The following is a 13,050-nucleotide window of genomic DNA, read 5'->3' as shown; positions in this document are numbered from 1 at the left end:
TCCTGCTGTTTGCCTGCAGAGTGAACTACTGAATTTGTCAGTAGTTCACTCTGCTTACACGTCTACACGCCTCTTGTTTCTACATCAGAGTTCTGTCTGAAGACTTTGACTGGGCTTCGTAAACAAGCAACCGTGAGCCAGGTGAGTCCGTTGAATGGCGCACACACACGTTGCTCAATGAATTGTGTAATTTCTGAATGTGAGAACAAATCCCTGCTACTCCTTTTGCAGATAAGGCTTTATGCTCTCCTCTTCTAATGCACCACTGAGGGACAGTGTGCCAATGATAACCTTGATCTAACATTTGATGGCAGAAGAGACAAGTTCTGACTTTCAAGAGTGCATATATTTCCTCAACTTAACAAAAGAACAACTTAACGAAAGTTACTAGAAAGACAACTCGTGTTAATATAATAACATGACGTTAAGTGTTTCCTTAATGTGTTTACATGGATCAAGCACATTTTTGTTGGTGGTATTTCAAATGTGTGTCGGTCTGACTGAACAGTTGTTGATTAAATTTAATATAAAGAATAACTCATTAACTAATTATTCTAGTTAAGTTTAAATTTTGAATTAAACCATCTTGAAATGATTCACAGTGTACCCTTTTATAATTCACCACCTTTTCCACAGCCAAAGGGTCCCACACACACACAGAATACAAAAACACACAACACTCTGTAATGACAAACTTAATTTGCACATTAATAAAAGTTACTCTGGCTATTTACCAACCCAGCAGCATTTTAGATCTGGATTATCTGGATTATCTGTCTATTGTGCAGGAATACCATGCCAGTAGTTCAATGCCACAACAATTAATGTTAAGAAAAATGTCATTACAATCATCTAGCTCCACAACTCCATGTCTGTCTCTGTGTGTATGTTTACCTTCTGCCTGACATTCATATTATTGTCAACCCGCACCTTGTATGTCAGAAACAAGGTTACTAAGTACATGGATGTATAGGTGTGTATGAACTGTTATAATTTAATTTAAAAATGTAAGAAAAATGCCCAAATGGAATTAATTCATAATAAATTACAATGGTTTAGGTTGTATTTAGTAAAATGCATATTACATAAGGACATGTTAGGTAATCTCTTTGTAAACACGCAAATGACACATACAGAACAGTACTTACAGCATTACAGTATCTTGTTTGTTTGGTAGCTAAATGGATAAGAGTTGAAAATACAATCACTGAGAGACACATATGGTTTCATTTGTTAATGTTGAGCCTTGGTGACAGTAAACAGTCTTGGCTGAGGAGTGCAGGCTAAGGTCAGATTATGGCTGCAGGCATCAACAAGTGCTGATCCCGCCAGTGTCCAGTCACGGACAAATCAAAGCTTATTCATCGAGAGCTTTACAACCCGGCACAGGAGCAAACAACACACAAGGCTCACCTTATCAGCACCTCTCGTCTGGCTGTTCTTCTTTGTTGTGGCTAACCTCTGTCTCTGGCTCCACGCTACTTCCCACTGTGACTGTTTCAGGAGTTTCTCCACCTTGCAAGTCTTCTGACAACCCATTGTCCCCTGGCACATAGAAACAGATGTCAAGTTAAGCCACGCATCAATCACATAACATCTCAATAATACATTCCCTGTTTGTTACAAGCCGTAACCTACCATGACAGAACGGCTCGCATGCTTCCCCAAACGCTTGTCATGGTCAGCGGTGCCGGATGATGTCATAACTCCAGCATGTTCAGATTATAAATATCTGTATTCAGCAGAGTTACATAATAATGGATGTTGGATTATTGTCAGTACACACAGACAGAAAAGATGGCACAGCTGCCACAGGAAATACATCAAATGACAAAACCATCTCAAATTAAATTTTGGTGATCAACAAAAAACAGACAAGAAATGTACTGTGTATTTAGAGGATGTGTGTGTACTCTGGCAGAACCTTGTTTTGTCTGTTTTTATTGATGACAGTAAAAGATGATCACATCACATGCACATGGAGATATAAACAGTTTTGTACAGAGTAGACATGATGAAGAAATTTGGTTTGGTGGTTCCACACGTTTCTAAAATGCAAACATCATATTTAAAAAGACATTTAGATTACAATCAGACTAGATTTTACATTAAACTTATATTTACATAACATTGTGATTCACAGTAGCTGTGGGCTATAATTCCACTGCGGTCTCAAAACACTCTACAAAATCAAGTAGATTTGTTTAATATTTTACGACCTACCAGGATAAGCCGAGCTCTGGCAGAAATGAGGCAGCAATTAAAATGTCCAATGGTCATCCGGGCCACCGTTCTCCAAAGAAACACTGCAGTATAGACTATTCTCCCTCCCTGTCAGCTACAATTCCAGTAAGACCAAGCACTTTTTTTGGACTATGCAATTCACTTGCAGAGGCATATTTCATACAGTCCAGATAACAGAATATACTATCTTCAGCCTTCAAATGCAAAGCAAGTGGCTTCTATGCAGGCTAAGTAAGGTGGTGCCTCCTGCATCATTTAGAAAGACTGTAATATGAGGTTCACTGTTTTCTTTTCACTGGTCAGATAAATGTTTGTTGCCTGTTAAATCATGCCAAAGTGTCTTCTGTAGTTAATTATTCGAAAGAGTTCATACAACTGTACACCCAGGCTCTAATTTTGGTATATAGGTAAACACTATACACATAATTATGTATGAATTATTGTTTGCTTGCTGTGTCCTATATCATATTATGATTTGGCAAATGAATCAAATATGCATGAATTATGTATATTATGTCAAAAAGTTATTTATTTATTTTTACAGTATTGAACTTTGATCATTCCAATAATTTTGATTAATTTAGGTATTTTACAGCTGCTGATTTCTAAAACAAAAACAGGTAACAGAAATTCCCTCTTTTAAGTATAATATGTAAATTTATCCAATGTCCAGACATCTGCTCTGGAAATGTATGCAAATTATCCCAAATGGGATAAAATAATAATAATAATAATAATAATAAACAATGCCTTAATGCACACTCTGCATATTTCAAACTGCAATACAAAACACTGTCTTCCAGTAATTAACTGGGGAAGTGTTAGTGTCATGGTGAAATGTATTTTTTCCCCTGTGGTGTTGTCTCCACTTAAAAAAGTCCCAAAGACACAGCTAGCTTAGTTTGAATAATTGCATCATGGCAGGATGCAGTAGTACTTTTGAAGATAGAGACCACTGCGGCAGTCAGCGCGGCACTTCAATGCACTGACCTCGGACCAGCTCGCTTCATTCTGCGCTGTGGTCTGCTGCCTCTGTTTGAAAGCCATAGCGTTACTCCGACAATATAGGGGGGGAAAGTTCGGCCAAGAAGGCTTTGTCTCATCTGTGTTTCGCCCTGAAACGTCTCCATTTGTCAATAGGAGAAAAGGGGGCGTGGCTGTGGAAAGATTCACGCCACAAGGAGGAGCTCGGCCTTTTGGGGTGCGTCCCAAATCACTGTAGCCCAATCCCAATCTCCACCCTAAACCCTCAAAACCTGACCCCTCAGGGATTTACTGACGTCAGCTGCTAAATTTGAGAGTCTGTGAGGGCTTGCACTGGTATAAATATGAATGGGACAGCACGTTGCTGCAACATACCATATAGATAGATAGATAGGTAGATAGATAGATAGATAGATAGATAGATAGATAGATAGATAGATATGTACTTTATTAATCCCCAAGAGGAAATTGTTTTGTCAAAGCAGCGTCCCATATTTACAGACATCAACATCAATGGAATAAACTAAACACACAAGATAAGTAATAAAAGAAAATAAAAGAGCAGGAATGGCAGATATATACAAAATAGAATATATATATAAACAAATAAAAAAGATATATACCTATGGTCCACATACATATATATACACATATATATATATACACACACACACACACACACACACACACACACATATATATATATATATATATATATATATATATATATATATATATATATATATATATAGATATATATATAGATATATAGATATATAGAAACATATACATAGATAAATGAAATATGTATACACATACAGTGTATTCAGAGATGAAATAAAATGTAACGGAAATTAAATAAAATAAAATGTAAACAGAGAGTGCAAAATGTGCAAATATGTAAAATATAGTAACATACATATATTGTGTAAAAATAAAAAATTATATATATATATATATATATATATATATATATATATATATATATATATATATATATATATATATATATATATATATAGTACAGTGAAAATTAGTCCACAGCATTTGCTGATCGAAATATAGAGAAGAGCAGAAAACAGTGAAAACAGTGACTACTCGGCTTTATGAGAACTGAACATTGAGGAAGACTGTATCCATAAGGAGGCAGTAATGTAATGTTAAGAATGCAAACGGCAAAACAACATTTTAAACACAACATTTCTGAGGATTCATATAGTAAACCTGCTCCAGAGAAAGTATAGGAACAAACTTTGATTATTCTCAACCTGCTGGCTGCCACAGTGAGACGTCTTGAACAGACTAGAGCATGAAGCACAGTGTACACTTATGAATTAAGTCACAATAGTGTTTTTCAAAACAAAAATACACTAATTAGAATAAACAACCCTCCATATCTCAAAATATTATTTCTTCACATTTGTTCTCACTAAATCTTCCAACAGAGATTACTCATCCAAATAAACTGGTATGTCCAAGTTAAATCACAGTTCACAATATCACTTTTGACATCTTGGACCTCTTGCTCAGTGGCCTGAAAACACCCTCGTGTACAGATTTTAAGGACATCCACTATTTCACTCTAAGTGCACCTCCGAAGTTTTCTTTGATCTAATTCAAAGAGAGAAAAGAACTCGCCCTCGGGGGACTTACTTCCACTTTCTTCACTAATCTTATTTGGTTGATTACACGGAAGTCAAGCATTTTGTGCAAAGTGCTCATTAGTCCTCAAGTAAACAGCACCCTCTGCTTCTTTCTGTTTTCCTCCAACCAAACTGAACCTACAAATGTTTGGACTAAAAGAACACGGAAAATCACCAATTATTTCGTCTGATAAATGCAGACGTGTTTGTAGTTTAAAAGTGATCCTGTACTCAACTTCAGCACCTTGGATGTGAAAGGAAATAAACCAACGATACATTTCAGTCTTTATTGTTTAATTTTATTGTTTTATTACATGACTTGATTATTCAGTTTCAATATAAAATACAAGATATAACTTACAAGAATCAAATGTATCAAAATTAAAAAATTGTGCTCTTGAAATAACATAATCCAAGAGTTCTACAATGTAGCGTAACTCTTTTCACAATAAATATTTCAGTCATGACACACCCTTATCAATATATTATATTAAAAAAGTTATGGTTTCACATTAAGGGTCAAAAGGAACTTTTATAAAGTTTTTGATTTTGAGTTATTGAATGAGGTGATTAATTCAATAAATATTTTCTCTGATTGAGATACAGGTAAAAAGAAATGATACAGAGAATTCATTTTTTTAATGTTCTATTTCTAAAGGACTCCTGAGCTGTAGTAGTTTTACATTCAATTCACGTGAACTATGGAAAATGCCTAAAAGGACAAGAGAAAATAAGGAAGATACACTTGTACATGTAAACACAAATTATGCAATTCATTTATAAAGATAATTGTCACAATATCTATAGTTCAATGCAAATTTGGTTTTCTCGTCAAGAGTAAAAGGAGAATATGGATATCGCTCTCATTCATATCTGATGCTGCCGTCGCTTAGCTCAGCACAAAGACCGGGAACAAAGGGAAGCAGGTAGCCTTGCTCTGCCAAGAGGGAACAAATCAAACTTCCACCATCTCCAAAGCTCTCAGACGACCACGTTATATCTTGTTTGTTTAATCTGTATGCAAACAGAAGTGTAAACACAACACATTGTGGATTTACGAAGACCGATGTGCTAGGAGAAAGGGGCTTTTTTCTGTTTCCAGTCTTTATGCTAAGCTAAGCTATCACAGCTGCTGCTGGTACAAACATGTGAGGAAATCCATCTTCATATCTAACTTTCGGCCAGAGGACAAATGTCCCTTGAAATCATTCAACGAAGAAATAACCACAAATGATACTTAAAGCTAGAGCTGGTCATCTTGAGAAACTAGCAAAAGTAGGCTAAATATTAAAAAATTATCTAACGGAAAGAAAACCAGCCCAGTGTTGCCAACTCCTTTCCAATGAAAGTAGGTCACAGCGCTAGTTTTAGAAGAGTCGGCATCACTGACAGCCCTTTTTTCAAAGCTATCATTATGGATGTAAACAATGAGCATGGCTATTGTTAGTACTCACAGCTGTCAAGAGCAGCTAGTGGAAGCCCACAGGCAGCAGACAGACAGGCAGACAAGCAGGAAGCCCACCATTACACCCTGGATTTTTTTTTTGTCTGATTCATTGATTGTTGTCAGGATATAATGACAATTTCAACAGAAATATCCAAAATGTTTTTAAAGAAGATTACCAACCCTACTTATTGCAAGAACAAATGCCAGCAATACAGAATGCACACAAGTTTCAAAATGTGATCTCCTGTCAGTGTTCAATATATGACCACGATGGGCAAGAGTGGTTTGCTGACAAGACGCTTTGTTCTAGCGATACAATACAGAATTGCTCCAGGACAGTATATCATGAGGTCCGATGTTACTGGTCCAAAGTGGATCACACACATTATACTTACTTCAGTGCGGTCAAAAGATCCCCTCTCTGTAATGCTGCTGGATAGTGAATGACTTAATGTGGTCTTATTATGAAGCCGGTCTTTGTTTCATCACTACTGGAGCCGCATACAGCTGACTGCTGTGATTGTGTGACTCATGACTCAAAGACTCCGACTATTATGATGAGTAAAAGGAGTAAACCTGCGGCCACACACATGATAAGGCCGAGAAGTTTCTGTCAAAAAGAGAAGGAGAGAGACAAATGCATTACATATCCTCTAAACCAATAAACGGCTAAATGAGTATATAAATGGTTGGATGTGGTGTTTATGGAATGGAAGTTGTGGATGGTGTGTTACCTCACACAGTGATCACAGTAGTTCTCATACAGGGGGTTTGGTTAGTCCAACAGACAGGCCAACAATTAGTGCAATGACAGCAAGCAGGATCAACAGAGCAAAGGCAAGGATAATGTATTTCTGTCGAGTGAAGAAGAGGGTGTTATTTAAACGCCAATTAAAAGTAGGGTATCAAAAAAAAAGGCTGCGAACAGATTAATGCAGTAGTCTTAAGAAGTCACATGGGATATTCTGTAAATTGACACGATTTAGCAACACAGAATCAGTAAGGAACACATACCCTCCGAGATTTTTTCTGGTATCTCACTGCTTTTTTGGTCTCTTCCTTTGCACTACAAATGTATTCGGCTGCATTGGAGACGTTCTTCTCGATGTTGTTCACCATATCGCCCTGGGAATGACAGAAACGAAATATTTTCTCGGTAGTATTAGTAAAGAAACTTGTCCACCTGTGAGGTCTGAGGAGGTTTTACAAAGCATACACTATTAGACGTTGATTAACTAAAGAGTAGGTGCTATCTATGAACCTCTCCTCTTAGATCTTACTGTTACCTGAGTTTCTACCAACATTGCCATGTCCATGAACATTGCATGGAGCTCCCTGATGCTCGACTCCAGACGCATGATGTCCTGATGTCGGGACTCGATCTCACTGAGGGCCTGACGTGTGATCTGGGAATCAGAAATGATCTGAGGAAGAGAAGATAAAGTCATTTATCCAAATACACCTAACAAATGCTCCCAGCTGTGTGTGTGTGTGTGTGTGTGTGTGTGTGTGTGTGTGTGTGTGTGTTGGTGTGTGTGTGTGTGTGTGTGTGTGTGTGTGTGTGTGTGTGTGTGTGTGTGTGTTGGTGTGTGTGTGTGTGTGTGTGTGTGTGTGTGTGTGTGAGAGAGAGAAATTGAGAGAAAAAAAGGAAGCCTAGCAGCACACTACCCCACTCCAAATAATCTACTCTTCCTCCACCACTAGATGGCAGTAATAGCTTCTAAACCCCAATAGTTTAATATAATATTACAAAGAAAAAGAATACATGAAATAATAACAATTCCGTATAGAAAAGTGAAATTAAATAAAAGCAACATTTTAAAAATAAGTTTTAAGTTTTTCCTTCAAACTATCAACAGAAGTTACTTGTTTTAATTGTGGTGGGTTGTTCGAAGCCTTTGGTGCAAAACATTCAAAGGCTGCTTTATTGTACTTTTTCTCAGTCTTTTTTGGCACATTGAGCCAGCCAGCGCTAGACGACCTAAGGGAACGGTTTGGAACATCCTCAGGTTAGCAATCAAAGAGGCATGAAGGTGCTAAACCCTTAAGGCCCTTAAAAACAAGTGAGATCATTTTCAAATCATTCCTCAACGTTACAGGTTGCCGGTATGACACTAGCACTGGTGAAATACATTTTCTCTTCCTGACAGCCGAGTGATTGAAAAAGGCAGCATGGATCAACATTTTAGTATTCTCCAAGTCGATGAAGGGTGTAACTTTACTGCACAGGGAAGCTGAAGAAAAAACTTACATCAGATGTGAAGATGGATGGATTTCCACTTTCTAACATGCCTTCTAGTTCTTCATTGGTGGTCACTTTTCCAGCTAAAATAAAAAAACAGCAGACAATGATTATCCAGCAATGAACAGAACCTACTGTCATTTTTTGATACTGTAGTTCCAAAACATCCAGAAACTGGAAAAAAGTTCAATTTAAGAAAGTACGACATAATGTACAGGTCTGTGAAGATTGTATACTTGAAGGGCTTCTGATAGCTTGGTAGGAGAAAATTAAGTCTTGAGATTTATTTTTCAGACCATTCCTACTCCTTCCTACTACTTTATTCTTGTTCTGGACCTTAGATTTAACATCTATCAACAACATTTTTATGGGCAGCTGTGCTCAGTGAGTAAAGCGGGTCATCTTTCAACTACAAGGTTCAATCCCTTCTCCTACTCCTACTGCCCACATGTCAAAAGTATCCTGCAGCGAGACACTGAAGGATGGGTATAATGCAGAGGTGAATTTTCATGTATGTACCTGTATGTATGTGATGAACGTAATAAAGTTTACGTAGATCTAGAATGCCAGTGGACTGCGCTCTCGTATTCTTTTAAAAACATAAAAACTCAACTCTGACATTTACTAGACAAAACTCTGCAATGCAATAATGTCAAGAATGTAAACAACAAAAATCTGTACAATATATACTGTTGAGTGCTTAATTCCAGGGTAATACATCCGTGTATTACCCTGCAAGCGGTGTGAGGAGAAGATAACTGATGTCTCTGTCATCCAGCCTGGAAACACTGCTGCAAACACAGCTAGCTTCTCCCCAAGTAGTGAAATATGTATTGTTTAAAGCAATGAGTTAAGACAAATGTGACAAAACTGATAATGTGTTTGAAGGCATTAGAGAGAGAGACACACAGAGGGTTGCTATTAAAGTTAAAATGACTTTTGTGAACATGTTTTTGAGAACCAAATGACTAATAATTTTATAATACTGATACATTTTTACTACCAAATTTCACATGTGGCAATTAAATAATGAACCTCAGTGGAACAGTTAACAAAACACTCATCGGTGGGGGTTGTATTTGTGACTATGATTAGAAGTGTCTGAGGAACAAGGAAGCCAGCAGCCCTCATAGACAAACAGCTGCTGAGACTCTATAAACAGAAAGCTTTCTTTTTCTAGAGCAATATCCTCATGTTGTGCAACACCATCCCTGGAGAGGCCGGTCTCTGTGCTTACTGTAAGTCACACACCTGTTGTAATATTCCCCAGAGAGCCAGAGCCAAACACAGAAAAACACCTCGCCATTACAACACATCAATACACATTGAGCCAAAAAGTATCACTTCTAAATGACGTAAATAAATAGTGTAAGTCCACGACCGCACAGACGGGTTCCTGTGGCCGTGCCAAAGACAGGAGGACTGCTGTTGCACCAGCCACTGAGCACTCTGCCCGTTTCCCAGGATACATAAACACAACAAGGCGTCTCCAGTATCGGGCTCCTCCGTTTGCAGTGTGGCGAATGAGAGCCGCTCATTAATGCCGGCCGCAGGGACTGTGAGAGACGGTCCTAGTTGTGTTTGTCATATTGTCTTGTGTTACTCATGTGCATAATTTGTTTGTCACTGTACAAATACAAATACAAAGTTGAAACTAACTAGCTTGTATGAATGCTAATACACTTATATACTTACTTACACAGTAGAGTCTTGGGTGCTGCCATTTTACCCATCCTATGAGTAATGACTCAACATATTCATTCATTCTGGTTTGTCAGTAACTAACTCTTGCCATTTATGTATTTTATGCTCATTTAAGTTCCATTAAAACTCGTAAAACACTGAAAAAACAGTGCATGGATGAGATCAATTGTGACTCTGTTTTCTGTCCAAAAGAACTTCAATTTGAAAAGATCCTACTCTGCTGCTGTTATCTGTTAGAGTCCAGCAAAGCAGAGAGGAAACCGGTGCAGTGTGTTTCCTGGATGCTTTCCTCACACAGCTTCAAGGTTTTATCTGTCACTCTTTTATCTCTAGATTTACAAATGTACCAATTCAAGCCATTGATGTGTTAACAAAATACAGGACTACTTCCTGTTTGTAGTCGCAATTTACATTCATTATGATTCCTTCAAAGCTTCAAAGACTACTGTATAAATATAGTCCATAATTCCTGCCCCTGTGAGGGTTTAGGCGGTCCTTTATTTTTCACTTACTTATCTCCAGCTGTCTCTGGATCCTTCCTTTGCTTCTTTCCCGAAAGGACACTTGAGTCTCATTGTACTGGGTCATGACCTCCACAAACTTCCTGGACAGCACTGTGTACTGAGGACAAGTGAAAACACAGAGGGGGGAAATGTAAGCATTGAGACTTTTATGAATAAACTGCCCTGAAAGCAGTTCTATGCAAGACATGTACATTGTTTGAATTAACTGTATGTTGTAATGGGTAAGTATCTGCGCAGTGAAAAAGTACTTTCAGACAAAAGAAATACCAAACACATCTTGTAAAATAAAGAATGTGTCAGTGTTGTTCCAGTGTTTTTGCTCAGATAGGCTAAACACGCACAAATGGCAATTATTCCTTCTAGTAATTGTGTTAATAATTTGTCTGTTCCATATTTGCCTAAATTGTAGCTACACCTATACAAAAACACTCTCCTGATGTTTGTGTACAACTGGCAGATGGCTGATGATAAAGTATGAGTGGGATATGTGTGTATGTGAGAAGCAGCCATCAATCCGTTTCCTGACCTGCGTTTTCTGGATCCTGATGTCAACAGAGGCTCTGTTAGCTACATCATCTTTGGGCATACTGTGCTCCATGGCTTCAGAGGGAGAGCGTTATAATACGTTACACAGCAGCAGACAACCTCAGCTTTATGGAGAAGTCAATGAATAAGTGTGATGACAACCACGTCGTAGTTCAACTCACATTTTAGTTTAGTTCGCACCACGTTGGCATTGCCTTTGATATTGTTGGTCAGCGCACCCAGTTGCTCCTTTGTTCCTTCAAACCGACACAAATAGAAAACTCGTCAGACTTTGTCTGTTGATGAGGAAAAATAATCACTGCGCCTCTCTGACATGTAAATATTGGATTTACTGTGATTTCATCTTGTAACTTGGCAACAACCCTGAGGCCATATTGCAGCGGTCACACAGCACAAAGCTCTTTGTTTCCGTCCCCCAGTGATCATTTCAGCGTCATGGATCTTAAAGCACTGCTGTGTTACATTAAACATAATCACTGATGATGCCATGGTTTTGCAAACTGGCTCTTTGTCTTGCAGGGTCCTGAGGCTCACACACTGAACAAAGCCAGGAACTGAGCACACCCAGTAGTAACACTGTTCTCACTCTTGTAGAGCTCTGAATCATTGGACATACTTTATAAATGTAAGATAAGTAGGAACAAATGTAATACAACGGTTCTGGAAAACATCTACAAAAAACGGCACATTTGAACCCTTGGCAGTTTAAAGGTACCTGCCAGAACAAGTCAGAGTATAAACTATAATGGTCTGCGTTTTGGGGGTGAGGAAAGAGCTGTTTCTTTCACAGGTTTCCGGCCAGGCAGCTGTTGACTTACAATGAGAAGGTAAACGTAACGAAGGAAGTGAGACATTTTCATCCAGTGCCGCACAAGTCTAATTCCACCAGAGCAGTGGTCCATACAAATGAATGCACAAATGAACCATGTCACAATTGAAATCCATATGGTCTCTGTCTTTATCCAAATTATTTATCCAGACACACACTTACTGTCATCTGGGTTGGGTGCAGACAGGATCATGCTGTGCATCTTCCTCACCTCTTCCACTTGGTAGGAGATCTTATCGATGAGTCCTCTGACTTCTTCCACCTAAATCAATCAATAGCACATTCGTGTCATCGTGAATCATGACGGCTCCCAAACCTGTGCACATCCTGGAAGTTGAAACCCACCCTTCTGAAAAAGCTCTCCATGAAGCCATCTCTGTCCACTGCGAGTGTGACATCGTCCTCTGCTCGTGATGTAGCCTGTACGGGTGGAAGAAGTAAATGTGAGTGACTTGTTGTGATGCCAGCCTGTTGAACCTGTCGAGTTGAACACAGTTAAAGCAAGAAAACAGACTCACAGCAGTCAGCTCCGCCAGTCGGTCCTTCATCATTAGTCCTTCTGTCCAGATAAGTCTAGTATAACACCCGCCGGGTCATCCTATCAGTCTCCATAGAGTAACATTGCTCTAGTTCACTGTGCTCTGGGGTCCATCTTGTCGATTAACTGAGACATGGGAGGCCAACGCGAGCAGCGTTATTAAGGCGGCACAAAGAGTAAAACAAGTTGTAATTCTAGCAAAACTAGCGCACACAAAAAAACTGTTATAAAATAATAAAGGCTCAACAACAAAATTCTAAACTGACAATGTTTCTGTTCTTTCTGTTTCAATACTCTCTCCGCACAAGCGTAACAGATCCACAATATCTCTCTCTCTCTCTCTCCGGGA

General features: G+C 38.5%; 2 protein-coding genes across 3 annotated transcripts in view; both read right to left on the bottom strand.

The window, feature by feature from the left end:
- Positions 1-1,704, bottom strand: part of LOC137805183 (uncharacterized) — a 47,744-nt gene extending 46,040 nt beyond the window's left edge. The window contains exons 1-2 of the mRNA XM_068604987.1: positions 1,639-1,704; positions 1,414-1,545 (exon numbers count right to left, since the gene is read on the bottom strand). Of these exons, the coding sequence (XP_068461088.1) occupies positions 1,414-1,545; positions 1,639-1,704 (198 nt within the window). The remainder of the gene's footprint in view (positions 1-1,413; positions 1,546-1,638) is intronic.
- A 3,532-nt stretch (positions 1,705-5,236) lies between these two features.
- stx2b (syntaxin 2b) lies at positions 5,237-13,017 on the bottom strand. Of its 2 annotated transcripts, XM_068604823.1 has the most exons (11): positions 12,682-13,017; positions 12,509-12,583; positions 12,326-12,425; positions 11,496-11,570; positions 11,315-11,388; positions 10,777-10,885; positions 8,570-8,643; positions 7,605-7,742; positions 7,333-7,443; positions 7,053-7,172; positions 6,845-6,928 (listed from the first exon to the last, which is right to left on the bottom strand). In XM_068604823.1, the coding sequence occupies exons 1-10, from the start codon at positions 12,712-12,714 to the stop codon at positions 7,077-7,079; spliced, it is 885 nt and encodes a 294-aa protein (XP_068460924.1). In that variant the 5' UTR covers positions 12,715-13,017; the 3' UTR covers positions 6,845-6,928; positions 7,053-7,076. The 2 variants fall into 2 exon arrangements, with proteins under 2 accessions (XP_068460925.1, XP_068460924.1); XM_068604824.1 differs by lacking the exon at positions 7,053-7,172 and having other exon boundaries at positions 5,237-6,928.
- Between the last annotated feature and the right edge of the window lie 33 nt (positions 13,018-13,050).

The sequence above is a fragment of the Clinocottus analis genome, unplaced genomic scaffold, assembly GCF_023055335.1.
Source record: "Clinocottus analis isolate CAN_PGR_092001 unplaced genomic scaffold, fCliAna1.0.p SCAF_7, whole genome shotgun sequence".
Taxonomy (NCBI): Eukaryota; Metazoa; Chordata; class Actinopteri; order Perciformes; family Cottidae; genus Clinocottus; species Clinocottus analis.
The sequence above is the reverse complement of the archived record's forward strand: the minus strand, read 5'-3'. Positions and strand labels throughout refer to the sequence as shown.

What these genes read in the sequence shown, in the direction of transcription:
- stx2b (XM_068604823.1), bottom strand. Translation starts at nt 12,714, where the DNA reads ATGATGAAGGACCGACTGGCGGAGCTGACTGCT. An exon ending in TGGAGAGCTTTTTCAGAAGG is followed by an intron (nt 12,426 to 12,508) that starts GTGGGTTTCAAC and finishes TGATTGATTTAG; the next exon opens with GTGGAAGAAGTCAGAGGACT. An exon ending in CAATGTTGGTAGAAACTCAG is followed by an intron (nt 7,444 to 7,604) that starts GTAACAGTAAGA and finishes TGTCATTCCCAG; the next exon opens with GGCGATATGGTGAACAACAT.